At 47.9% G+C, this 27857-nt stretch overlaps 1 protein-coding gene and 1 long non-coding RNA gene across 7 annotated transcripts; one reads left to right on the forward strand and one right to left on the reverse strand.

Annotated features, from left to right (window-relative positions):
* The first annotated feature begins 2073 nt into the window (after positions 1-2073).
* BCL6 (BCL6 transcription repressor) lies at positions 2074-27857 on the forward strand. 5 transcript variants are annotated; one of them, XM_038749217.1, is made up of 11 exons: positions 10632-11250; positions 11421-11985; positions 13312-13350; positions 14374-14545; positions 14885-15106; positions 16957-17943; positions 18711-18895; positions 20468-20635; positions 24367-24497; positions 24908-25045; positions 26677-26820. In XM_038749217.1, exons 4-11 carry the CDS (start codon positions 14385-14387, stop codon positions 26818-26820), a joined length of 2136 nt encoding a protein of 711 aa, XP_038605145.1. In that variant the 5' UTR covers positions 10632-11250; positions 11421-11985; positions 13312-13350; positions 14374-14384. The 5 variants fall into 5 exon arrangements, with proteins under 5 accessions (XP_038605144.1, XP_038605145.1, XP_038605147.1 ...); XM_038749216.1 differs by lacking the exons at positions 10632-11250; positions 11421-11985 and adding an exon at positions 2074-2296; XM_038749219.1 differs by having other exon boundaries at positions 10632-11985; positions 26677-27857.
* Positions 4520-26172, reverse strand: LOC119930663. 2 transcript variants are annotated; one of them, XR_005451848.1, is made up of 6 exons: positions 26042-26172; positions 25128-25228; positions 12051-12134; positions 10681-10756; positions 6982-7155; positions 4520-5595 (listed from the first exon to the last, which is right to left on the reverse strand). It is a non-coding gene; the product is annotated as an uncharacterized LOC119930663 (long non-coding RNA). The 2 variants fall into 2 exon arrangements; XR_005451847.1 differs by having other exon boundaries at positions 4520-5649.

Here is a 27857-nt window from a genome sequence, read left to right on the forward strand (position 1 = left end):
GTGGTTACAATGTGAAAAAAAATTGAACACCTTGAACTATGGTGGGATTAAAACACCTTTGACATAATCAAATATACTTTGAGTAGGAAGTTAATTTCAACCACTGAAATGATTAGGCCTAAGTATTTTTTTTATCCTCTTCCATGTATTATTTTCTGCAGAGACTGCAGCTACCCATCAGTCAATATGTACTAAGATATTCAGATTTCATGGGGACAGAAACCAAAAACATTTCGCCTGTTTCATAATTCCCAGCTTTGGGGAAAAACAAAACAAACAAACAACGAGACCCTGATAACATCCCTATAAGCGTCTGTTGTCTTTTTTTCAAACCAAAGACAGATTCTTCTCACAGTAAACAGTGAGCACGTTCAGTGTCCCGTGTGTTCATTTAGCTCAATTGCCTTAACTTTTTATTAGATAGGACAGGCAGCAGGTATGCCTGGAACACAGCAAGCATTTCTACAGCCCTCTTTCCCCTAACCCAGCACAGTTTATAACACTTTGAGAACTTTACTGAGAAACAGCGCATGTTTGATAACTTTATATAAGGGCTAAAGACCTTGGGAACGCATCTGTAATTTAATGACTAGCCAAAGGAATCTGATCAGCTGAGCTCGGAACATTCTGAACCATTATGGTTCACTGGTCCACCAATTTGGGGTTAATTGTTGAGAATTATGAAATGGCATTTTCCCCTTCCCACATGTAAAAAAAAAAGACATATAAAAGAAACCGGGTTACCTCTAATATGGGATAAGTAGAAGCGGGAAAGCCCTAACAATATTTAAGTAAATAAGAGAAATCAGTCAATTTGCACAATCAGGTCAGTGAGGAGATCCAACCTGAAATTATGCTTTGCATTTGCTTTCAAAAAAAGGTGAAGGACCCCCTCGTTTCTCTCCTTGTTTCCTCTCTCACGCTGCAACAAATCATCAGTAAAGTGCAGAGAGCAGCTTTGCATTACAGCACTGCCTGTTCCACAGATAAATGCAGAATGCGTGATACTAGTCTCCTCCACTGGCAAAACAAGGCCAGATCTTTAAACGTGGATTAAGTCATTTAAAAAAAAAAAAGTCCTTGGTCTGAACTGACAAAGACCTCAAAGGAAAAAGCAGAAAATTCAGACGGGCGTGTATTTTTTGCTCACACGATCTTGTAAACGTACAGAGACACACTCTCTCACACGCATGCATTCATACATATTACAACATGAAATGGATTTCATAAGTCAACAACAACAACAAAAAAAGCAAACCCACCATTTACAGTCCTGGAAAGGGGGGGGAAATAAAAACAGAACAACAACCCAACATAATCCTCTGAGCATTTTGTTCAAAGCAGCCTGTTCCCCCTTTAGAAAAAGCCAAGCCAAAAAAATGCGGCAGGAAAAAACGGGGGATTAAGACTACGACCAAAACTTAAGCTTCTTTCAATAACGATAAATAATAAATCCCCGTTCAAAGTACGAGCCGAGAGGTTAAAAATACACCTACAAGAAAAATCCAAACTGAAGCCGGATCCTTGGATTTACATGCAACCCACAACTTGCGAGAGGCAAAATCAGAAGCAAAAAACCAAAAACAAAAAGCCACACCAAAAAAAGAAAAAAGAAAAAGGCCCACCAAAAACAAAACCGCTCTGCAAATATTTTCTCGTGAAATTCTAGCTGGAAACCAGCTCCCTCTGCCTCTCATGTATGTTTATTGGTAATATCTACACAGACCTATATAGTGGTGCAAACCTCTCGCCCCCTTTTGTGCATTTAGCTGGAGGAGCCGGTGGTGGAAGAGGATGGGTTTATGGGCGCGAGACAGGGAATTAAGCCCCGGACCCCGGGCAGGCGGTGGGAGCGATCTCCCCCCTTCTTATGTCACCGAATAGCAAATTAGTTCTCAGAATTTCAGAGGCCGAACTCGCTACATTGAAGCCGTCGACGTCACAGAGGAGGGCCCCACGTGACAGCCGCGGCGAGGACCGTACCATCCCAACTGGCCAGAAAGGGGAACGTGGCCGGTTGATATTCCCAGCCCCTCGCCCAATATTCCCGTCGCCGAGCTCACCCTACAGAGGCGATTTTAAGCAGCCGGAGGGCAGGCAGAAAACCCGATTTAGGGGACGGTTGGGCGGGGAGAGACGGCCCGGGAGGGACGGCCCTGACACCCGGGCCTCCCCTGCCGTGTTGCAGTGGTAAAGTCGGCAGCTCAAATTCCGAGAATTGGGCTGTGTTGATTCTTAGAACTGGGGTTCTTAGAAGTGGTGATGCAAGGAGTTTCTAGGAAAGCCCGGAGACCAGGTGATTATTGCTGCTGCTGCTGCCGCCGCTGCTACTCCTCCTCCTCCTCCTCCTGCTGCTGCTGCTGTTGGTGCCGCTGCCGCTCATGATCATTATTTTACCCTTTAATTCTTTTTTTTTTTTTTTGCTCTTGCCAATTGCTTGGGCTCCAAGTTTCCTGTGTATATCTGTTGATATATATATATTTTTCTTTCTAGCAGGTGTTAAAATAAATGCAGATTATTAGTCCCACGTCTCCCGTTCTAGGTTATAGATTTTTTTTTTTTTTCCTATTGCTCTGAGTAGATCGGGTGTTTTTCGTGTTGTTTTGGTCTTCGCAAAGGAGGTGGGGGAGAGAAGGAGGGTGGGAGGGGAGGTGAGACTAGGGAGGGCGAGGTGATGTTTTGGGGGTGATCCGTGAATGTAGGGTGACTGCCACCAGACGGGCAGAGAGAACACGGGTTTTAGAGCTGCTTCTTGCGGTGTTGCTGAATTTATGTGGCTTTTGCACAGGGTTGATTTTTTTTTCTTTCCTCTCGGTTGCGATCTGCCTTCTCTTTCCCGTCCTTTCCTCTTTTCCCTTCCCTGTCCCTCGTCCCCGTTTTTCTTGTCTCCTTTCCTTTCCTTTCCCTCCTTTCTCTCAGCGGGCGAAGAGGCTGATTCCTCGCTGCGTTGGTTGGCTCTCTTCCATCAGCCTCAGCCGTTTAGATTAAGTGACACCGGGAGGAGCAGAGATTTTGGGGGGGAAAAAAATGTGGAAGCAAACTCCTTGGTTTTGTCATGATCCCAGATGAAGCGTCGTTCTCTAATTCCATTTAATGGCCTTTGCTCTTTTTTTTTTTAAAGAGACGAATGTCCTTTTAAATGCCTTTTTATTTTTGCATTCAAACATGTGAGCGTTTTGGCTTTTTTTCTCATTGCCTTTAGGGAAGGGGAACTCCTGGCTACCCCTCTAAACCCACCCCGGGGAAGGGTCGGATGGGGTGCACCTGCAGCGGAGTTTTGTGTGGGGGGAAGGTTCAAGGGCTTTGACAGGACAACTAAGTGGGGTAGGATGGGGTATGGAAGGGGAAAAGCACTCCTCGCAGGCGGTGTTGTTGTGTTTCGAGCTCTGCGTGACTCTGGGTTGCCTTCCAATGGCTGTTTTTTTTTTCGCGTTTTATTTATATATAATAGATGACACAGGGGGAAATTGCGGGATTTGGTGTAGCAGACACACACCAGGCTTCAGACTACTAGATGGACTGGTTGTGTCTTCCGCTCCCCACCCCCTCTACCTCCCTCTTCATTAGAGGGGGAGGGAGAAGTCTCCGCAATTCTTCCTGATCCCACCGAGGAGGGGAGCAGGATAGTTCGCAGAGGGTTTAGCGCTCTTTAGGAAGCAGGAGGGAGCGTGATCCCTGTGCCAGTGACTTTGCCAGCGAGACTGCGAGGCAGGCGTGTTTCGGCAACCTGTGGATGTCCCTGACTACGAGGAACAGGGGACGAGATGGCGGGATTGGGAAGAGATTAGCGGGAATCGGGACTGTTGTATCACGATGTTTTTTTTGTGTGTGGGCGTGTGTGTCAGGTTTTTTTTTTTAAACTGACTCTGGAGAGGCAACAAGTTGCTATGTGTAATAATGATCATGCAAAATGTCTCTTTAGAAATGAATATTCAACACCGCGGTTGACTTTAGATCCTGGGAAATGTGACGCGCTGTTATTAAATCACTAGTTGAAAATGGAATCCTTTGTTGTTAACATTGCAATAAGTATAGTTAACCCCCCCCCCCCCCATTCTTTACTACCCAAAGCCACTGTTATTACAAAATTAGTCAGGCTAAGAGGTGGGAGCGGATATGACCAAGGACTGTTTTGGTTTTTTTTTTTGGTATCTTTTTTTAAATAGTGGGAATGGCCCCAAGTGGGAAGATCTGTGTGTGATGCACCCGCGCGTGAGAATGTGAAGAAGCATCGTTAATTCGGTCATTTAGCCCTCTGCTTCTCCGAAAGAAAACAGATCTAATCTTTTATGGATTTTTCAATTAGTTTATGGTCCCGAGGAGGGCGGCCTGCGACCGATTCCTCTTAAGGAGAAACACTGAAAGTGGACTCAGGAAGGGTCTGACGGACTTAGGTTTACGCTCGTCCGAAAAGTGGGGCAGGAAAGAGAGATGGGGTAAGGAAGGGGGAGAAAACCCAAAGCATATAAAAGCGTCTTAGAAATAATGGTCGTGGCTTTACCGTAATGATGCTACCGACTTCCTCTCCAAAGACAGATAGCTTCCTTTATTTTTCCCTGCAAGGTGCTTGTGTGGGGGGTGGTTTTAATAAATAACTTTTTTAAAAAAAGAGTGGAAGGGGAAGGAGCCCCATATGGCAGGGGACAGGTCTCTATTTTGTTCACTATTTACTACCACAACCTTTGGCATAGCGACAAAGCCTCGTAAATCTGCAGCCCAAGTTGAAGTTCATCTGGCCCCTGTCCACACGCTATTCCTGGAGGTAGCGGCATCAAACATGATCTCTAAGGAGAGAGCCGAAGCGCATTCCTTTCCTCCCCCCCCCCCCTTTTTTTTGAGAAGGTTGGGAGGGGGTGTGGGGAGATGGAAGTTTTGGCTTCTTTAGTAAACTGACGCCTTGGGTCGTCCTTGCAAACGAGCCCCTGGTGGAAAAGAAAAGACTGCTTTGCAGATGGGATGAGGGGTGGGCTCTCCTATCCATCGCCATCTCTTTTTTTTTTTTACCCCCCCCCCCTCGACCCACTTATAAATAGAAAGTCGAATATAAATGGCCATCTAGTGCTCGTTGCCGGAGAATTGTAGATGGCGATGATGGAGGTTGTTTAGAAAAAGAAAAAGGGATCCCAGTGGGATTAAATGCGAAGTGGTATTTGTCGCCGAATTGTACTTTTCAAGCGCTTAGTACAGTGCCCTGCACACAGTAAGCGCTCAATACATACGATTGAATTAATGGCTGTGAATCGGGCCTGTTTGGAGGTCTTCTGGACCCTGCTTTCTGGAGAGGACCCGAGTCCCAAGAAACTGGTTCTGACCCTTGCGAGGGTTTGGTGGGGGGAAGGGAGGCAGGCACAGACATTTAAGTCGAGGAGAGGTTGCCAACTCCGCGGAGCCGTTTGCCGATACCTTGTTGAAGAGTTCCAGTTTGGGGAGTACAGTATTCGGTTGGGCAAATCGGAGCTGTGACGATGTCAAAATTCCTCCTTCCCTCCCTTCCAGGCCCTAACTTTTTTTGTTTTGAAAGGTTGAAGGTTTGGCAGTTGGTAGAAAGAGCAGCAGCGACCTCCGTCGGTCCTCTGAGGTCATCCGCTCGGAGGCCTGGTAGCAGAAATCCAAAATTCGGGAATGGTGTGAAAACTTGGGAAGGCTGAACTAGGGAGAGGGGGAGAGACAGATCCTTTCTCACCCTAGTACGGGAATTTAAAGAGAGAGATGTCTTTTTAAATTCCCTCGGCGGCTGATCTCCCTCTATGAAAAAATAACTCTAACCACGCATCTACTTTTCCACTATCGTAGGAAAAGGGGAGGTAGTGGGTATTCGTGACGCGGTGTCTTGAATCCAAATGTATCTCGCTTACATTTTTCTAAAATGTTATGCGTATGAGGGGGGGGGGCGGCGGAAAGACGCATATTGTGGCCCACGAGGGTCTTCCGTGGGTGGGTGGGGATGGGGGTGCCGGCAGACTTCGGTTGGTGCGGTTGGACGGCGGTTCTGCTGGACGGTGGCGAGCAGCGGCGGTTACAGTTGCGCGGCCAACGCTGAACGCTTCGCGCAACAGGTGGGACGGGGAGAGCGCCGGTCCTGAATCCGGGGCAGAGGGAGCTTTCGCCCCCCACGGCCACCGCCTTCCATCAGTCAATCTAATGGTGACTTGTGCAGAGCAGTGAGCCCACTGTTGGGTAGGGACTGTCTCTATATGTTGCCAACTTGTACTTCCCAAGCGCTTAGTACAGTGCTCTGCACACAGTAAGCGCTCAATAAATACGATTGATGATGATGATGAAAGGACTGTGAGGGGCGAGTGCCCCTGGACGGTCAGCTTGGATCTGGTCTTTCCCAGGACACTTCTCTTCCCCCGCAGAGCCCCTTTTAGTGACCACGTGCAAGGCCGCGTCCGAGGGGGCGGCGGGGGAAGGGATGGACGGAGGGATTGTTGGAAATACCCTGGAAGAGGGGCTCTTTATGACAACTTGTAAGGAAGTGTGGGCGATTGGACTTCTGCGTGCGGGTAGACAGAAGGAAGGACTGTGTGGCCTGGGAAGCCAAAAACATAAAAACAAACAACCCTCTCTTCTCCCTGCCCCCCGGTCCAAAATTCTAGGACTCTCCGAAGCCCTGTGGTTGGAAAGCACGCACATACCTCTCATAAAGTTGCTAGAGACGCCTTCAAAGGTAGACTGACTTGTCTCGACCAAATTATGCTTTGTTTTTGTTTTTTCTTGGTCTTCCCCCCCCCCACCCCCCTATATTTTTTTCCTCCACGAGTTGATGGAAAAACAAAAATAAGTGGAAGAGGCTTTAACCCGGGCTTAGCCTGCCACCTAGCGGCCGCTCCCTGGCGAGGCGCCCCGGTCCGGGCGAACTAGCGGATCTCCGTCGGGGAAAGAAAGGGCCGCGTACTCGCGGGATGCCCGGAGGAGGCGTCCACTCAATAAGACCCTGCAAACGCCGTGGCCCCCTTCACCCCCGAGGACTTGACTGACCTTACGGGATGAGCCGTCCACCGGTGGAAAATGACCACCGCGTCGTCCGAAGGGGGAGCTTGGAAAAGGGGAAACTGAGGTCCAGCTCGTTGGAGCCCCACGCTGCTTGCAGACCTGTGCGTTGCTCCCACGCCCTCAAGGTGCCATCTAGTATCCACGAGAAATAAACTGGACCTAGCAAACAATGATGGAATTTAAAGAAAGGGGGAAAAACAATCAAAGCATCGGTTATCATACCTTTTTTGTGAGGGGAGCTGCAGATTTTTACATTCCCAAAGTCTTTTTTTAAGATCTCTTGCTTGTGTGTGTTAATCAGCACTTATTAAAACACACACACACACACACACACACACACACACATATATATATATATATATATATATATATATATATATATATATATATTCATACACACCCCAAGAGCTGATTGCCTTTTGACCAGTCTGGCTATGATCTTTGCTCCCTCGGTCGTTCTCACAGCCCGCAGGCAGGACTTGTACCGTCACTTATTGAATTTTCTCGGAGACTTTACAGGCAGTCAGGGCAAGGAAAAGGGAGGCTTGTGCGTTTAATGTCCCCCACCCCTTCCTCGGACTGTCTCTGAACCAAGACTATTCACTCTTGCTGTCCCAAGTGTCTTAAAATCGAGTAATGTGGGCTTTGGACCACTAGGAGGGAAAAGTCAAGTGCGTTATAATAATGATGGTATTTGTTAAGCACTTACTATGTGCAAAGCACTGTTCTAACCGCTGGGAAGGTAACAAGGTGATCAGGCTGTCCTGGGGGGGGCTCGCAGTCTTAATCCCCATTTTACAGATGAGGGAACTGAGGCCCAGAGAAGTGAAGTGACTTGCCTAAAGTCACACAGCTGACAAGTGGCAGAGTCGGGATTTGAACCCATGACCTCTGACTCCAAAGCCCGGGCTCTTTCCCCTGAGCCATGCTGCTTCTCTAAAATAGTGGGGCGCCGTCCTCCCTTGTATTAGACAGGACTCGGAAGTGCGTATGCCCACAGCCCGAGTCAGCAGTTAATATAGTGGATCATTTTCAGCTGCTCTCACAGCACACGCTATTGGAGGTTGCTTGTCTTTTGAGAAAGGCTCGTGCATTCGTTTTGGAAATTCATGCATGGAAATTTTTTTAAGTGCTGTCATGTTTGACTCATCGCTTTCCAAGGACAGTTACTTCTTTCCATCTTCATTAACATGAATAAAGAGCTTGGCTACCCTATGTTCAAATACAATTTAAAATGCATTGTTGGGGGGGCGGGGAGGGAAGGGTGTGCTGATGTATTTTTCAAACGAGGTCAGGTAAACCTTCTTGAAGTTACCCACTCGAGTCCCTAAATCCCAAACTACTTTATCTTGCCAGTGCCCATTCATCTCGTTGATTTCCTGGGGCATTTCTAAGACAGAATGTTGCGAGATTCTCCTTGGGAAGGGTAGGACAAAATACCCATGTTTTACAAGTACAAATTACGATAAAACCCATCCCTCAATTTTTGTTAAATTTCCTAGAAGCTTGTTTGCTCACAAAGTAGTGTTGGGCAGGAAATAGATCAAACTGAAAGTCAGGACAGGCGTGCTACCGAGCGACCTAGACACCAGGCCTACAGGGGAAACGAGTGGCTACCAGCACCATCGAGGCTCCTTTGATGTGCAATTTTTGCTTCTTAAAAAAAAAAGTGTCTGCGCGTGGAGTTTTTAGAACAAAAACAAGGCGGTTTGACCCGAGGCACCCAAACAGAAGCAAATATGTTAATAAATAAAGCTGCTGCGCTTTGGAAACCAAATGTAGTCTTAAACACATGCATACACAACAGAATCGTTTAGCAGTGTGCAATGCCACTGTATTAAAGCCTGCAGCTCTCCCTGGGGCCTTCTAGGTGAATCTGTTGCTCTTTACCAATGTCACTCCCCTTAGATGCTGGGTACTCCCCCTCTCCCTCCTTATCCTCGTTGAAACCCTTTATTTTCTGATTGGTTCTAGGCTCGAGAGGTTTGGCGAACCCTGGCTTACTTTTCAAAGAGTTTTAACCCCCACCTTCACAGCCACCTGTTTCAGCAAGTTAGAAAAATCTAAAAAGCTTATTATAATATTAGCATTTATTAAGCGCTATGTGCAAAGCACTGTTCTAAGCGCCGGGGAGGTTACAAGGTGATCAGGTTGTCCCACGGGGAGCTCACAGTCTTAATCCCCACTTTACAGATGAGGTAACTGAGGCACAGAGAAGTGAAGTGACTTACCCAAAATCACACAGCTGACAGTTGGCGGAGCAGGGATTTGAACCCATGACCAATGACTCCAAAGCCCAAGCTCTTTCCACTGAGCCAGGGACTGTCTCTATATGTTGCCAATTTGTACTTCCCAAGCGCTTAGTACAGTGCTCTGCACACAGTAAGCGCTCAATAAATACGATTGATTGATCTCCTTCTGCCTAGCTATGCCAATCCAGCCCCAGAAAAGGGGCAGAATAGCTCAATGCCTGCAGAAGCGCCCCCTCACAAAGCCCAGGGGCAGCAAATCGCCATCAGTTGGCAGGAATGCCCAAGCCGTTGAGCAATGAGTTTTCCATCACCTGAACTTTGCTGTTGGGCCAGGGGCAAGAGCCCCGCGGTGGGAACCAGGAGTGCTGGGTTCTAGTTCCGGCTTTACCTTAAACTGTCCGGCGTGGGCGAAGACCACACATGCACCCTGCAATGTGCCGTACCCTTGCTCTTATACTCACACCTTGCACTCTGAGCCTCAGTAGGAACAATCCGGCTAGGGATGGGAGAATGAGCACACGCACCACTGGCAAGCCACGAGAACTATAATCAGTTGCTTCGTCCAACTTGTCGGTCCTGAACAGAGGGTCGTCCTCCGGGAGAGATCTAAGGGCATCACCATCTCCATTGCTTCATCACAGCGTCATCCACCTGCATCTATCACTCGATAGTATCGATTAAGCCCCTGCTATGTGCAGAACACTGTTCTAAGCGTTTGGGAGAGGACAACATAAGTTAGCAGATGTGTTAAATGCACTTGCACGCGTTTTGCCCAATGCCTCTTTCCCGTGCGATTTTTCTACGCCTGCAGTTCCTTGACAGCTAAACAGGGAGGAAGCAAACGTCTTTTGCTTCTTGTGGCAGGGATGAGCTCTTTTTGTACTACTTTCCCCAAGCGTCGAGTACAGTGCGATGAGCCCCCAGAGACGGGAGTTGGAGGGGGGGGGGAGGCGGGATTTCGGGGAAATGGGCCTCGGAAATCCCAAGCCCCTTCCCCGTTTGCCTCGGCAACTCCGATCCTTGCAAACTCGGGGCAGAAACCCACCCGGGCCGGCTTCTCCTTCTTGAAAACGTAGGCGGAAGGGACTTTCGGATTGGGTTCCCTTCGGGCTCGGTTTCTGCTTAGCATTCGGACCCCAGAGTCCGGGCTTCCTCTCCCCCCGTCCCCTCCATCCCTCAAGTGTCTCCCCTGAGAAGCAGCATGGCTCAGTGGAAAGCGCAGGGGCTTGGGAATCAGAGGTCAGGAGTTCTAATCCCATGAGCAAGTCACAATTTCTCTGTGCCTCAGTTCCCTCATCTGGAAAATGGGGGCTAAGACTGTGATCTCCACGTGGGACAACCTGATTACCTTTTATCTCCCCCGGCACTTACAACAGCGCTTGGCACATAGTAAGCGCTTAACAAATGTCATTATTATTATTGTTTTTATTACCAAGTTGCGCCACTTCCAGGGTATTGCCCAAGGCGAGATGAGTCCCTCCCCTGGGGCGGCAATGCAAATTTCCGGGCTGGGGAAGAGAGAGGAGCATTAGTAATCTTTCCCACCCCTCCCCTCCCCCTAGCCACTCTGCTCCTGAATTCTCTCCCGGGAATTTGCTGGCCCGGACTGCGGGCAAGGGGAGGGAACCGTGCAGAAAAAGCTCCCAGGCCGAAGCCAGCAAAGCCCAGCGCTACTTCCTGGAAAGTTACTTCTGTTTGGAGCTGGTGATAGGCGAGAGCGTTCTCTGAAATACGCCTAGTCTCAATCGACTACATTCCGGGAATGAGAGAGGGCTGTAACATCCCCCTTTCTCCTCCCCTCCTTTCCGCCCCCCTCCTTCCTTTTACCCCGTAGAAAAAAAAAATGTTAGCTTACGATGTGCATGAAAAGTTTTATTTTACTCTAAACACACTAAGGGATGCTACAATAGCCCCGATCCAGTCATTCATCTCCCCAGGATTCGAGACGGACGAGGCTCAGAGCCGGCTATGCCCCTGGGGGTGGGGAATGGTTTGGAGTCAGGTACGATGGCTTTTTAAATTTTTTTTAAAATTTTTTTTCCGGGTGTTTGAGCGAATGGGGGAGGATTACGAGTCTTTGCAGGAATGTGGCTTGCGATGCCTCGCGTCCCACCAGGGTCTGGGGAGGGATTAGAGCGAAGAGTGGTTTGAAAGTGGATTTCCCTTTTGTAGTATGCACCCCCGGCTGGTTCAACACCAGCCCCTCTCCTGGCAGAAATTGGAAGAGAAGGGGAAAAGGAACTTTGGGAGGCACAGAGCCCTCTTGAAGCAGGAAAACTCCTTGCCAAGGTTCTGTTCCTGTAATACCTCTGCTGGAGTCTCCCCCCGGCTTCCCTCTTTTAGTACCCAGGTAAACGAACCACCCTCCAAAGAGTTTCGGTCACTGCTGCAATAGGGAACCACTGTCCAAGCCCTCCCCCCCTTCTTCTGTTGGATTTCCGCTTGGTTTTTCCTTTAGAGAGTTCTTTTTTCCAGGCAGTAATGTCATTTGGGGTGACTTAACCGGGCTAGTGAAGAACAGCTGCCCGAGGAGCAGAGTTGTCAAATCCTGAGGGGAGGACCTTGGGAGTTAAATATGCGCTTAAACCCACCCTTTTTCGTGAACCCTGACCTCCCGAGACAGGGCTGCTTACGTAAAGTAAGCCTTAAAAAAAGATGGAAGACCCTGAAGATTTATTACTCAGGCACAGCAGAATTCCCATTGCTGAGATCGGTGCAGTTGGTTCACTCTGCCAAGGTAAAATTCTATTGGCTTCCCCTGGCTACTATGGTAGCTAACGTGATATCTTACACGGAAAATACCTTTATTTTTGCGAATGACTGTCACTGTCTTCAAGCCAACTTCTCAGATCTCCAAAGTGTGGGGAGTTTGAAAGGCGACTCCTCCTGTAAGTGGAAAGGATGCTTTTGAATTTTTTGTTGAAGAAGCCTCGTTTGCCATACAGACCCGTTTGGTATTTTTTCATTTGTTACTGCATGCCGTGAAGGGGTTCCGAGGCAGAGGAGGCAAACTTTATGGCTTGCTTCTCTTAAAGCTGGTGAGGTTGTTGTGTGGGTGGCACCTGGGCTGTAAAGAAAGGTCAGAACATTTGCAGCCTCAAGGAAACGACTCATTTTGGAGACTCCAGTTAGTAAGATTCAGAGCAGCTTTGAAGATACAAATAGTTTAAATGAATGCCTTGAAGTCTCATTCCGTGCACTAAGACTAAAAGGCAAACATTAACTGGAAGAGAAGAGTTTCGGGGAAGAGCGACATCCTCCGCACGAGTAATCATTTACTCCCCTTTTTATTTTAAAGGGCAGAGTCCGTTGCATTTTAGGAGAGTTGGGCCATTTCCCTGAGGAGTGAGACGGGAAACACTAAAATATTGTGAATTTTTCACGGGTCACAACTAGCTGATGTTTATTTCCCAGTCTCTTAGGTGTACCTATACCAGGTATACCTAGGTATACGTAGCCAGCTGTTTGGAAGCTTCATCCAGCAGATGGCATTGGAGATCACAAATCTCAGAAGCTTTGGGACTTAATGCCTTTCGGCTCTACAGAAACGGGGAGAGGAGAAAAAACTCAACTTAAATGTTCATGGGAGAGATGAGAGCGGAACTCTAGGGTAGGCTCACTCAACAGGAGTCATTTCTAAATAGATGTTGAAAGAACACCTCTCCACTGTTGGTGCTCAAAGGTTAATTCTAATAATGTGAATGATGAAGATGGGAATTAGCAGCCACTGCTTTTTATCTTCTTTTCTTTATCCCACACCGCCTCTGGATGTGGTACAGTCTCAGGCTTTGGGAGGGAACTACCCTTTTCCTATTCCCGTAACTGAGGAGGAGGGAGAGGATGTGTTTACGTAGTTTTCTGATGCCTGTGGTCGCAGTAAGAATGCATTGGAAACCTGTGCTATCCTGTTGCAAAGCCTCGTACTGTGCTCTTTAAAGAGGCTTTCTACTGCCCTAATGTGCCTGTCAAAGCAAAACTCAAGACCTGACTCTGAACACAAGAATGCCGTATCCCATTTTGCATTCCTAAATCGATTTTCTGTTTGTTTTTCTCTTCCCTGCAGATTTTAGAAGAAATCTTGGACAGTGAATTGAGGCATCGGGTAGGTAAACTTAATTTGATGCCTTTTAAAATGTCCTTCATTAGAACCAACATAAATGGGTATTCTTAGTCATTACCACCTGGAAAAAATCTATTTTTTCATAAGAGGAAGGAAAAGGACAGACCTCTTTCCTGCATCATTCTTACCCCTACCATCATTATCCTAACCATCATGAACTTTCTCACAAATTGTGTCTGAGTGCCCATTGCTTGCAGAGTATAACCCGGTTGCGCGAGGTTGCATTTTCAAATTCTTTTAGACTGCAACCACATCTAAATAAAGAGATGCTTGAAATATAATCATGGTCATCATCAGTAATATTTACTGAGTGCAGAGCACTGTATTAAGATCTTGAGAAATTTGAGAACTTGTCTGCTATGCAACCTTGGGCAAGTCATTTCACTTCTCTGTGTCTGTTACCTCATCTGTAAGATAGGGATGAAGACCGTGAGTCCCATGTCCAACCTGATTAACTTGTATCTACCCCAGCATTTAGTACAGTGCCTGGCACATAGTAAGTACTTAACAAATACCCTTTTAAAGTAGATTAGAATAAGGAATAGTTCCTTCCTTCTAAGAGCGATCCTGAGAAATAATGAATTATGTTGCCATTCTTTAGGAGGCCTAGTAGAAAGAATCGTGGGCTCAGTGTCAGAAGACTCAGGGTCTTATCCCTGTTCTTCCACTGGCCTGCTATGTGACATGGGAAGGTAAGTCTGAGCCTCAATTTCCTCATCCATAAAATGGAGATAATACCAGCTCTCTACTCTGTAGAGTGCCAACTCCACGTTATACATGAACAGTCTGTCTTCTATCTACTCTATGCTTAGCATAGAATAAGTTCTTAAAAAGTATCATGATTACAATTTATCCCATTTTGCTGATGCAGTAACAGATCCAGTGATTACAGATTAGAACTCCTGGTTTCACACACTTTTGCTTAGCCCGCTGAACCAAATTCCCTCCTTTGACTGACTCTAATCAGGCTTTTGGACATGCTTTCTCCCATCCCTCTCTTTCCAGGCACAAACACAATGGCTTTGCCAGCGGACAGTTGCATCCAGTTCACCCGCCATGCTAGTGATGTCCTCCTCAACCTCAACCGCCTCAGAAGCCGGGATATCTTGACTGATGTTGTCATTGTGGTGAACCGAGAGCAGTTCCGGGCCCACAAGACGGTCCTCATGGCTTGCAGGTATGACGACAGACCCTTACAGAGAACGGTGGGCTGTCGAGACAAAGCCCCACATGCCAACATCATGCTTCCCGCTAGAAGTGGACAGTTAACTTAATTCCTGTCCATTCTGAGCCCTAGTAAAGTTAGGCATGCAGGCGGGGGAATTAGCAAACTTAGGGATGCAATGGGGTCAGGCATGGCTTGGATTGGCTTCCAAGGAAAGATGAACCTGGAGAGAGGGAACTTCTTGATTAGCCAGTGGAATCTACTCCTAGTCATAAAGGGAAGTATTGGAAGCCCAATGAGTAAGTGACTTTCTTCTCTCCTTCCGCCCCCCCCCCCCTTTTTTTTTTGCAGCGGCCTATTTTACAGCATCTTCACAGATCAGTTGAAGTGCAATCTGAACATGATTAACCTAGATCCAGAAATCAACCCTGAGGGGTTCTGCATCCTCCTGGACTTCATGTATACATCTCGCCTGAACCTGCGGGAGAGCAACATCATGGCAGTCATGGCCACCGCACTCTACCTGCAGATGGAGCACGTTGTGGACACGTGCCGAAAGTTCATCAAGGCCAGGTGAGCCTCTTTCTCTGGGCCCACTGGTCTTGGCTCCCTTCCTTCTCCTCCCCCAGCAGCAGCCTCCCAGAGGAAGAGCCCACACCAATCCCAAAATCGTCGGGGGTGGTGGGGGGGGGGGGGATTTTGAATTCCTCTGCCACCCATCCCCATTCTTACTCACGGAGGTTTAGGGTGGATAGACTCTCAGAAGGCTCCAGCCTTCTCTTATGGAATTTATCCTGATGGTTGGAGGAGAAGGGAGGTCTCTCTCTACCTGTTACACAGAAGATCACGGGTTTTAATCCAGGCTCTGCCACTTGTCTGCTGCGTGACCTTGAGCAAGTCACTTGAATTCTCTGTGCTTCAGTTACCTCATCTGTAAAATGGGGATTGAGACTGAGCCCCACGCCAGACAGGGACTGTGTCCAAGCCGAAATGCTTGTATCCACCCCAATGCTTAGTACAGTGCCAGGCACATAATAAGCGCTTCACAAATGATACAATTATTATTTTAGCATCTGTCTTTAGCATTTTAGCAAATATTATATTTTAGCATCTGCCTCCCCCACCAAATCATAAACTCCTTCGGAGAAGGGATCGTTTCTACCAACTCTGTTGTATTGTGCTGTTTCCAAAGTAACCAGTCAGTAAATACTACCATCTAAAACTGAACATGTCCAAGACTGAACTCCTTGTCTGAACTCCTTGTCTTCCCTCCCGAACCCTGCCCTCTCCCTGACTTTCCCATCACTGTTGATGGCACTACCATCCTTCCCGTCTCACAAGCCCGCAACCTTGGTGTCATCCTCGACTCCTCTCTCTCGTTCACCGCTCACATCCAAGCCGTCACCAAAACCTGCCGGTCTCACCTCCGCAACATTGCCAAGATCTGCCCTTTCTTCTCCATCCAAACCGCTACCCTGCTCGTTCAAGCTCTCATCCTATCCCGTCTGGACTACTGTATCAGCCTCCTCTCCGATCGCCCATCCTCCTGTCTCTCCCCACTTCAATCCATACTTCATGCTGCTGCCCAGATTGTCATTGTCCAGAAACACTCTGGGCATGTTACTCCCCTCCTCAAAAATCTCCAGTGGCTACCAATCAACCTACGCATCAGGCAGAAACTCGTAACCCTGGGCTTCAAGGCTCTCCATCACCTCGCCCCCTCCTACCTCACCTCCCTTCTCTCCTTCTCCAGCCCAGCCCACACCCTCCACTCCTCTGCCACTAATCTCCTCACCATGCCTCGTTCTCGCCTGTCCCACTGTCGACCCCCGGCCCACGACCTCCCCCTGGCTTGGAATGCCCTCCCTCTGCCCATCCACCAAGCTAGCTCTCTTCCTCCCTTCAAGGCCCTACTGAGAGCTCACCTCCTCCAGGCCGCCTTCCCAGACTGAGCCCCCATCTTCCTCTCCCCCTCCTCTCCCTCCCCATCCCCCCCCACCTTACCTCCTTCCCCTCCCCACAGCACGTGTATATATGTTTGTACGTATTTATTACTCCATGTATTTATTTTATTTGTACATGTTTATTCTATTTTTTTTTGTTAATATTTTTTTGTTTTGTCTCTGTTTCCCCCTTCTAGACTGTGAGCCCACTGTTGGGTAGGGACCGTCTCTATATGTTGCCAACTTGTACTTCCCAAGCTCTTAGTACAGTGCTCTGCACACAGTAAGTGCTCAATAAATACAGTTGAATGAATGAATGAATGAAATATCACTGATTTGATCGGGAAGGTGGGTTCACTTACCCGCACAGTTTAGGTCAGCTCCTTTTGATTAAAAAGCCACTGTGATCCAATTGAGCTCCAAAATGATTATCTGGTCGGGGTCCGATGTCGCCCCCTCTTCTCTCTTCTCCCCCTGCAGTGAAGCCGAGATGATCTCTGCCATCAAGCCTTCGCGGGAAGAGTTTCTGGTTGGCCGCATGCTGCTGCCCCAAGATGTCATGGCGTACCCTGGCCGGGAGATGGGCGAGAGCAGCATGCCACGCCGCAGTGCCCCCTTGTGTGACGGGCGAGCCTTCGCCCCCAACTTGTACAACAGCCTGCCTGCATCTCCCGCCTCCTACCCTGTCTACAGCCACCTTCCCGTGAACAACTTTCTCTTCTCTGACGATGAACTGAGAGATGTCAGAATGCCTATGACGGACCTGCCCAGAGCCAACCCCTTCCCCAAAGAGCGAGGGCTGCCCTGCGATAGTTCCAGGACAGTCCCCACGGACTACAACAGGGCCGCCATGGAGGTCCCATCCAGCCTGTGCCACGCCACCATCTATTCCCCCAAGGAAACGTCTCCTGAGGAGGTGAGGAGTGACATGCACTACAGTGTGGCTGAGGGCCTCAAGACTGCTGCCCCCTTGGTCCGGAACAACCTTTACTTTCCCTGCGACAAAACCGGCAAGGAGGAGGAGAGAACCTCCTCGGAGGATGAGATCAGCCTACACTTTGAGGCCCCGAATGCGCCCCTGAACCGGAAGGGCCTGGTGAGCCCCCAGAGCCCCCAGAAGTCGGACTGCCAGCCCAACTCCCCGACCGAGTCCAGCAGCAGCAAGAACGCCTGCATCCGCCAGGGCTCGGGCTCCCCCGTGGCCAAGAGCCCCAGCGACCCAAAGGCATGCAACTGGAAGAAGTATAAGTTCATTGTGCTCAATTCGCTCAACCAGACCAACAAGACGGACGGCGCAGAGCCGGGTGACCCGGGACGCCTCTCCCCTCGCACCTATGTCCCGGCATCCTCCTGCCAGCAGTCCATGGAGCCAGAGAACCTTGACATCCAGTCCCCAACCAAGATGAGCGCCAACGGGGAGGATTCCACCGTCCCCCAGGCCAGCAGGCTTAACAACATCGTCAACAGGTAATTCAGTGGGGGAAACACCACCTTGGACACTTTGCTTCGGTGTGTTTCCTTGGACGCTGGTGGTGGAAGGGTTGAAGGCGTGGACCACCAGCTACCGGTCCATACATGCCGTGGTGGGGCTTGGTCTCAGGTTTGGACTGGAGCCGGGCCTTCCGACTTCTCCCAGCCCAGCTTACAGTTCCTCTACTCTATGAGCTCCTTGTGGGCAGGAAACACGTCTCCCAACTCTGTTGTACTGTACTCTCCGGAGCACCTAGTATAGTGCTCTGCACACAGTAAGCACTCAGAAAATACCATTGATTGACTAGTGATGAAACACTTGCTTTGCCACCTCCCTGTCTGTTAAATGGGAGTAATTGGACCAGGCTGCCAGTTGTGAGAGCGAAATCTCTAATTCTGAACTCCTCACCTGTCCTGGATGGTTTTGGTGTTTGCCTGCCTGAAGGCAGGAAGCTGGACTAGTTGCTTTCTTGAGATCCCTTCCAGGTCCAGGATTGTCAAATAGTCCTGCCCAGCAAGGGACTCCCAGTAGCACTGCAAAGAGCTTGCAGATCGGGGCAGCTAGGGTGATCTAGGAGACATCTGTTTTTTGGATGAGGCCAAGGGGGTTTGCACACTGGGGTTCTTACCTGGTAGTGAGAAGGGGTGAAAATGGCAGTTGGGGAGCAAACCAGATTTCCCCTTAGAAGCATGAATTCAGTTATTAATTGATTAATTATAATTTCTTGATTTTTTTTTTTTTTGCAATTTGTTCACCCTGCCAGATCTCTGGATGGCTCCCCACGGAGCAGCAGCGAGAGCCACTCACCACTGTTCTCCCACTCATCTAAGTGCAGTTCCTGCGGCTCCCAATCCCCGCAGCATGCTGAGATGTGCCTTCACCCTCCGGGCTCCACCTTCCCTGAGGAGATCGGGGAGACTCAGTCTGAGTACTCTGACTCCAGCTGTGGTGAGTTCTGGTTAGGATGAGGGTTGGGGGTGGGGAACCTTTGATAGGATGTGTTTCCTCCCTCATCATGGTGTCTTTATGGCCTGTTTTTGACCCACTTACTTCCCAACATCTGATCATTTGTTATTATTGACAATGCCAACACTGGCTTGAAGGAAACCGTACTTCCAAGATACCAGAGTTGGGGTGGATTATTTGGTTGTAAAAACTGACCATTGTGCTTCAGTCAGTTGTATTTATTGAGCACTTACTGAGCACTGTACTAAGGGCTTGGGAGAGTACAATACAATAGAGTTGGTAGGTACAATCCTTGCCCACAAAGAGCTTACTGTCTTTACTTCAGGCCAGGGCAGATATATGGGAGGTAAAGATTGCCTGAGAGAACATCCCAGGATTCATTATGTCTGCTTTGGCTGTACAGATACAGCCTATGGGCACGCAGAAAATGTTCAACAGTAGCAGATTTCCTGTTCTTAATACTGGGAATATTAGCAACACAACTACTAGGAAATCCATCCACCCATTTTGAGAGCCCTAGCACAGAGGGAAGTGGGCTGAGCTCTAAGCTCTAAAGGAAGCCGGGATCCTTGTGCTCTGTGGTCTGTGTCAACTAGGTGATCTAGGATCAAGCCTATGTCCCTATCTCTACCTCAGTTTCCCCATCTATGAGATACATGGAAATTTCTGACTACTTTTCTACCTCCAGGGTGTTTGTGAATAATAATGAAATAGTGACTCGAGAAGCAGCATGGCCTAGTGGAAAGAGTCAGAGGACTGGGAATCAGAGGACCTGGATTCTTTTCCCGGCTCTGCTGATTGCTTGCTGTGTGAGCTTGGGCAAATCGCTTAACTTCTTTGTGTCTCATACCTCATCTGCAAAATGGGGATTGAATCCTCCTTCCTCCAGTTTAGACTGTGAGCCCCATGTGGGACAGGGAATGTCTCAACCTGATAAATGTGTATCTACCCCAGTGCTGCTTGACACTAGTAAGTGCTTGCTAAATAGCATAAAAAGGGCAAAGAGCTCCTTAGATAACGCACCAGAGAAGTGAGGGATCCTGAATAATTAAATAGATTCTTAAACGGTGAAGATCAGTCTTCTGGGTTTTTGAGGGAGGAATATGCATTAAACTCTTAAGCTCTAACCAGTGGGGTAGGGAGGCTATTGTTTCCTTTCCCCTCCATAACCAGCTCCCCCAGATCAACTGAATCTCTCAGTAAATCCCATAACAGTAATAATAATAATTATTATTGCCAAGCACTGTTCTAAGCACTGGGAGACAGAGGGAGACCAGGTCTGGGAGACAGGGTAATCAGGTGTCCCACGTGGGGCTCACACTTCCAATCACCATTTTACAGATGAGGTAATAGGCACAGAGAAGTTAAGTGACTTGCCCAAGGTCACAGCAGACAAGTGGCGGAGGCGGGCCCACGACCTCTCATTCCGAAGCCCGTGCTCTTTCCACTAAGCCACGCTGCTTCTATCAGGTCCCTTTGGGCCCTGGGTTCACCAAAAGTGCTGGCCTGCTTATTCATCCCAGTTGCTCACCGTTTTCCCTTGATCTCCTTCAGAAAATGGGGCTTTCTTTTGCAACGAGTGCGACTGCCGCTTCTCAGAAGAGGCCTCTCTCAAGAGGCACACCCTGCAGACTCACAGCGACAAGCCCTACAAGTGTGACCGCTGCCAAGCTTCCTTCCGCTACAAGGGCAATCTTGCCAGCCACAAGACGGTCCACACAGGTACTCGCCCCATCCCTCCCTCACTCCCCACAGGAATAATCAGGATTGTGGCACTTGTTAAGCATTTACTACATGGCCAACCTCTGTACTAAGCGCTGGGATAGATATAAGACAATCAGGTCGGACACATTCCCTGCTCCACATGGGGAGCAGGGAACAAGACTGAACATGTCCAAGACTGAACTCCTTGTCTTCCCTCCCAAACCCTGCCCTCTCCCTGACTTTCCCATAACTGTTGATGGCACTACCATCCTTCCCGTCTCACAAGCCCGCAACCTTGGTGTCATCCTCGACCCCGCTCTGTCGTTCACCCCTCACATCCAAGCCGTCACCAAAACCTGCCGGTCTCACCTCTGCAACATTGCCAAGATCTGCCCTTTCCTCTCCATCCAAACCGCTACCCTGCTCGTTCAAGCTCTCATCCTATCCCGTCTGGACTACTGTATCAGCCTCCTCTCCGATCTCCCATCCTCCTGTCTCTCCCCACTTCAATCCATACTTCACGCCGCTGCCCAGATTGTCTTTGTCCAGAAACGCTCTGGGCATGTTACTCCCCTCCTCAAAAATCTCCAGTGGCTACCAATCAACCTACGCATCAGGCAGAAACTCCTCACCCTCGGCTTCAAAGCTCTCCATCACCTCGCCCCCTCCTACCTCACCTCCCTTCTCTCCTTCTCCAGCCCAGCCCGCACCCTCTGCTCCTCTGCCGCTAATCTCCTCACCGTGCCTTGTTCTCGCCTGTCCCGCCATCAATCCCTGGCCCACATCCTCCCCCTGGCCTGGAATGCCCTCCCTCCGCACATCTGCCAAGCTAGCTCGCTTCCTCCCTTCAAGGCCCTACTGAGAGCTCACCTCCTCCAGGAGGCCTTCCCAGACTGAGCCCCCTCCTTCCTCTTCTCCTCCTCCCCCTCCTCATCCCCCCCGCCTTACCTCCTTCCCTTTCCCACAGCACCTGTATATATGTATATATGTTTTTACGTATTTATTACTCTATTTTACTTGTACATATTCTATTTATTTTATTTTGTTAATATGTTCTGTTTTGTTCTCTGTCTCCCCCTTCAAGACTGTGAGCCCACTGTTGGGTAGGGACCGTCTCTATATGTTGCCAACTTGTACTTCCCAAGCGCTTAGTACAGTGCTCTGCACACAGTGAGCACTCAGTAAATATGATTGAAAGAAGCAAGGGATTGTAGTCTAAGTAGGAGGGAGTACAGGTGTTAATTACCTATTTTACAGATGAGGCAACTGCAGCACAGAGAAAGAAGTAACTTTTCCAAGGTCACATATCAGGCAAGAGGCAGAGCCAGGCTTAGAAGCCAGGTCTCCCAGGTCTGTGCTCTTCCACTAGGCCACATGGCTTTTGGGAAGAGCAGGTCTTGGCCCTAGGCCTCCCCATGGATGGGGGAGTTATGGTATTTGTTAAATGCTTACTAGGTGTCAAGCACTGTACTAAGCCCTGGGGTGTTTACAAGATAAGCAGGTCCCACATGGGGCTTACAGTCTTAGTAGGAGGGAGTACAGGCATTGAGTCCCCATTTTGCAGATGAGGGAACAGAGGCACCCAGAAGTTAGGTGACTTGCCCATGTTCACACAAACCGACAAGTGGTGGAGCCAGGATCATCATCAATTGTATTTATTGAGCACTTACTGTGTGCAGAGCACTGTACTAAGCGCTTGGAATCAAAACCCAGATCCTCTGGCTTCCTGACCTGAGCTCTTTTCACTAGGCTGTGCTGCTTCTCTGGCTTAGTGGAAAGAGCATGGGCTTGGGAGTCAGAGGTCCTGGTTTCTAATCCCACCTCTGCCACTTGTATTCATTCAACTGTATTTATTGAGCACTTAATGTGTGCAGAGCACTGTACTATATGTTTGGGAAGTACAAGTCGGCTTGTACTTCCTTGTCAGCTGTGTGACTTTGGGCAAGTCACTTAACTTTTCTATGCCTCAGTTACCTCATCTGTAAAATGGGAATGAAAACTGTGAGCCCCACATGGGACAACCTGATTACCTTGTATCTACCCCAGCACTTAGAATAGTGCTTGACACTTAGTAAGCACTTAAAAATACCATCATTATTATTCTCTACTTAGTTGAGTAAGGAGCAGGAACCCTTAGCGTGGTGATGGATGGAGGTGAGCAGAGTTGAAGGCAGGGGTGTGTAGGAGTAGTCTTTTTTTTTTTTATTTACTTGAAGAGCCAGGTTAGGAATCGGTGAAAGGAACATTTACTGTGGGCTCTTCTGAGAAGTTTAGAGCACTCTATGGGCTTCATCTCTGTCCATCCTCACCTTATCCCATTAAGGTACGACAGAGGCAAGCATAATAATAATAATAATAGCATTTATTAAGCACTTACTATGTGCAAAGCACTGTTCTAAGCACTGGGGAGGATACGAGGTGATCAGATTGTCCCACGAGGGGCTCACAATCTTCATCTCCATTTTACAGATGAGGGAACTGAGGCACAGAGAAATTAAGTGACTTGCCCAAAGTCACACAGCTGACAATTGGCGGAGCCGGGATTTGAACCCATGACCTCTGACTCCAAAGCCCGGGCTCCTTCCACTGAGCCACACTGCTTCTATCATTATTCCTCACTCCCAAGTTGCCTTCCCCAACCCTAAATCACTCTCTCCCACAAGTAACTCTCCATGAGTTTTTTTTTAGTTGCTTGACTGGAGAAGATTATAGTTTTAATTGTGGTGGAGTTAGTTTTTTAACCCTCTGACACCACCACCATCCAATGTCAACATTCAGAATTCTCAGGACCAAGGCTATGGGAAATGGGGCAGAGAGTGTTTTTATTCCTAAAGTGAATAACTTTCTCTGCCTTTTCCAAGATGTGCATTCTGATGTGCTCACTTAGTATCAAGAAGACCCAAAACCATGTGACCTTCCTTTTTCCTCATACTTTGAGCAAGATGCATTCCAGATCCCTTAGTTCCTGGCCATATCCTTTCTTCATTCAGGTTCCTTTTGAATCAAAAGGATGAGGACTGCTAACCCCTTTTTATATCACCCTCACGAGAGACCCCCTTCATATTATCCCTAAGAAGGCTCCTTCCCTTCTCTAGATCTGTAAATAATCCAATCTAAATGTAAAATGAGGACAGTGGTCCTCTTGACCTCACAGAGAAGCCAGGGGCTCTTGCCTCTGGGACTCGGTTATTCCTTAGAACTAGGTCTTAGATGGGGACTGTGCAGAATTTTAAAATTACTGTTTCATTTTCTTTTCCAGCAAAAGCCTGTACTCTGGGGCTTCACAGGCCCTTTGATTGAAAGAAAATGGTCTTTGCTCGTTTAGTGCCGCTTTCAGAAGTCTAATATATGGGTTATAGCTCTAGTGTGTGTAGTTGGGATTCTGCCTCAGAGAAGGTGAGGGGAAATTTCTGTTTCCCAGAAGAAGAAACTGGAATGAGTTCCAGGCTGATCATCAGCCTGGCTAAGATTTTACAGAAATATAGATTCTGTGTCTGGAAGGGAAGAAAAGAATATGGGGTCTACAAGATGGAGAGCATTAGCTTGAGAACTAGGACTCCTGGGTTTGGGACCATAGCTCACTGTGTATATTCTTCCTATTGGGGTATCCAGTTTCTCCAGTTTTTCAGTGAAGATTCATATTTGCTGTGACCTCCCATTGTTCTGGGAAGACACTGAATGGGGCTGAGGTCAGTCTCCCATTGGGACATTCCAATTATATATTCTCTCTGATACTTTTCTGGCAACAGGTGAGAAACCCTATCGATGCAACATCTGTGGAGCCCAGTTCAACCGTCCGGCCAACCTGAAAACCCACACTCGCATTCACTCTGGAGAGAAGCCGTACAAGTGCGAGACCTGTGGAGCTCGATTTGTCCAGGTGAGGGCCATGGGTTTTTGGGGTGGGCGTTTCAGACTTTCCAAACCTGGAGCCTTTGATGACTCAGAAGTCCTCAATCAACTGATGGTGTTGATCCCTTCTTTAAAAAACATTTAAATGGCATCTGTTAGGCGCTTACTATGTGCCAGGCACCATACTAAGCACTGGGGTAGGTACGGCTTCTCAGTTTGGCCCCAGTCCATGTCCCACATGGGTCTCACAGTCTTCCTCCCCATTTTACAGAAGAGGGAACTGAGGCACAGAGAAGTCCAAGGTGACATAGCAGGCAAGTGACAGAACTGGGATTAGAGCCCAAATCCTTCTGACTCCCAGGCTCATACTCTATCCACTAGGCCACACTGCTGCTTGTTAAATCCTTCTGTCTTTAACATGGTCTCTTTCTCCAACAGGTGGCACATCTTCGCGCGCACGTGCTCATCCACACTGGTGAGAAGCCCTACCCCTGTGAGATCTGTGGCACTCGTTTTCGGCACCTGCAGACCCTCAAGAGCCACTTACGGATACACACGGGAGAGAAGCCCTACCATGTACGTACATCACATTTTTACCTAGTTGGGTGGGAGCACCTCTCAAGTCCTCAGGGCCCTATAATTGCCACCTTCTACTTACGTACTGATAGACCAGGGGGCTGGGGCAGAGGATATGGTGACACCAGAAGTCGGAGGGTGTTTTCACAGCTTGTTTCCTTTTTCATCACCCCAGCCTCCAGTCTGTAATGCAGAAATAATAGTAATGTTAATAATTGTGGTATTTGCTAAGTGTTTGCTCTGTGTTAAGCATCATACTAAGCGCTAGGGTAGATGCACGATAATCACGGTCCACATGGGGCTCACAGTCTAAGTGGAATGATAGCATTTTTATTAAGCACTTACTATGTGCAAAGCACTGATCTAAGCGCTGGGGAGGTTACAAGGTGATCAGGTTGTCCCACGGGGGGCTTACAGTCTTAATCCCCATTTTACAGATGAGGTAACTGAGGCCCAGAGAACTTAAGTGACTTGCCCAAAGTCACACAGCTGACAGTTGGCAGAGTTGGGATTTGAACCCATGACCTCTGACTCCAAAGCCTGTGCTCTTTCCACTGAGCCACGTAGAAGGGAGAACTAGTATTGAATCCCCATTTTGCAGTTGAGGGAGCTGAAGCACAGTGAAGTTAAATGACTTGCCCAAGGTCACACAGCCCGCCAGTGGTGGGGCCGGAATTAGAACCCAGATCCTCTGACCCCCAGGCCCGTGCTCTTTCCGCTAGGCCATGCTGCTTCTCTCTCCACTAGGTGTGGAAGGAGGGAATTGAGCATGGTGTCACACGGCTTTGTTTCACAACCTATAACGTCAGTGTGGTTTTTAACTTAGCTTCGAGATTTCTCCCTTCTGCCATTTACCCTTTGTTACTGAGTGAATCAGGCAGGGCTGGGAGAGTAGAACTCTGACTCTTCCAAGCCTCTCCTTCTCCAACTACTAGTTTTCACATCAGTTTTCCCTCAAAAACAAACCCCAAGAAAAAGTGGAGGAGAAAGAACCACCTGCTCTCTGATGGGCATCTCAATTGAGGTACTGGTCTACCAGTGAACAGGTCACTCCAGACAGACTTGAGACCCGCTGATACCCCCTTTCTCAGTCTCTTCAAGCACTTGTGAGCTCCTCCATTAGATTAAGTTCTGCAAAGACAGGAATCACATTTATCAATTCTATTATACTCTCCCAAGCACTTAGTACAATGCTTGGAAGATTGGAAAAGTACAGTTGGTAGATACAATCCCTGCCCTCAAAGAGTTTATTTTCCCATCTTTTCCCTTCCTTTACCTTTGTTTTGTTCTAAGGAGGAACCCCACCTTCCAATTCCAATTGCCCTTTGCTACATATTGGTTCAACACTTCGGAATGGTCTTGGCTCTTTTCACAGAGAAAAAAAGTGAGCATCCACCTCCCAGCATGGTGATGGGAAATCATTGATACCCTTGGACAGCTGAGCTTACAAACACGCTCACACCCTTTTGGAAATGGCCTCCGGCTCCGTCGATGCTGGAGCTAACCTTGCATTGCTTTGTACTTTTTCAAGAGCTCAGTACAGTGCTCTGCACACAGAAAGTGCTCAATAAATACCATTGATGCTGAGGACAGTGCTGATCTCCCTTCTTCTCTCTCTCTGTTCCTTCCAGTGTGAGAAGTGTAACTTGCACTTCCGCCACAAGAGCCAGTTACGGCTTCACCTGCGGCAGAAGCACGGAGCCATCACCAACACCAAGGTCCAATACCGTGTCTCCTCGGCTGAGTTGCCCTCAGAGCTCCCCAAGGCTTGCTGAAGCTCACCTGCAGTGCTCGCCTCCTGCCTCCCCACCCCCTCCCCAGAAGCTATCCAAAGGATACTGTAACACTTTAAAAATGTTCATCCCATGATGTAGTGCCTCTTTCATCCATTAGTGCAGACCGTAGGTGGGGGAAAAAGAAAATTTCCCTAGTGACATAAAAGAAATGATCAGTCTATCTGTAAAATACTGTCAGCGGAAAAAGTCATTTTACGTGGCGGCGCGGTGGAGTGTGTATAAGCTTTGGAATATGACTTCACTCGTTCTGAAAAATGAGGAATGTATATGTTTTGTGGGAACAGATGTTTCTTTTGTATGTAAATGTGCATTCTTTTAAAAGAGAATTCAGTATGCTATAAAAGAGAGGGCTTTAATTTTTTAACCAAAGGTGAAGGAATATATGGCAGAGTTGTAAATATATATAAATATATATATATAAATAAATATATATATAAACCTAAAAAAGATATATTAAAAAATATAAAAATGCATTAAAGGCTCGATTTTGTATCTGCAGGCAGACACGGATCTGAGAATCTTTATTGAGATAGAGCACTTACAAAATATTTTAAAGTATTGCATCTGTATAAGTAAGAAAATATTTTGTCTAAAACGCATCAGTGTATTTGTATTTTTTTGCAAGTGAAGGTTTACAATTTACAAAGTGTGTATTAAAAGAAAACAAAAACAGCCGCAGAAGGAAGAAATGTGTAATTTTGTTCTAGTTTTCAGTTAGTATATATATATACATATATATATATATACACGTACAATGTGTACTCACGGTGCCTTTTTCCATGGAAGTTTTCAATGTATGGACTATATGAGCCCAATTCCTTTATGAGGTGCAGACAGACCCATCGACTCAAAGTTGTCGCTAACTAAACTCTATTTGGGAATGTTTGTCTTATTACATGCTGCGTCATGCTTGTGTTCTAAATACTCCGGAGACAGGGTTTGGGCTGTGTCTAAACTGCATTACTGCATTGTAAAATATAGCTGTACAAATATGAGAATAAAATGATGAAAAGTCA

Source organism: Tachyglossus aculeatus, chromosome 7 (assembly GCF_015852505.1).
Source record: "Tachyglossus aculeatus isolate mTacAcu1 chromosome 7, mTacAcu1.pri, whole genome shotgun sequence".
Taxonomy (NCBI): Eukaryota; Metazoa; Chordata; class Mammalia; order Monotremata; family Tachyglossidae; genus Tachyglossus; species Tachyglossus aculeatus.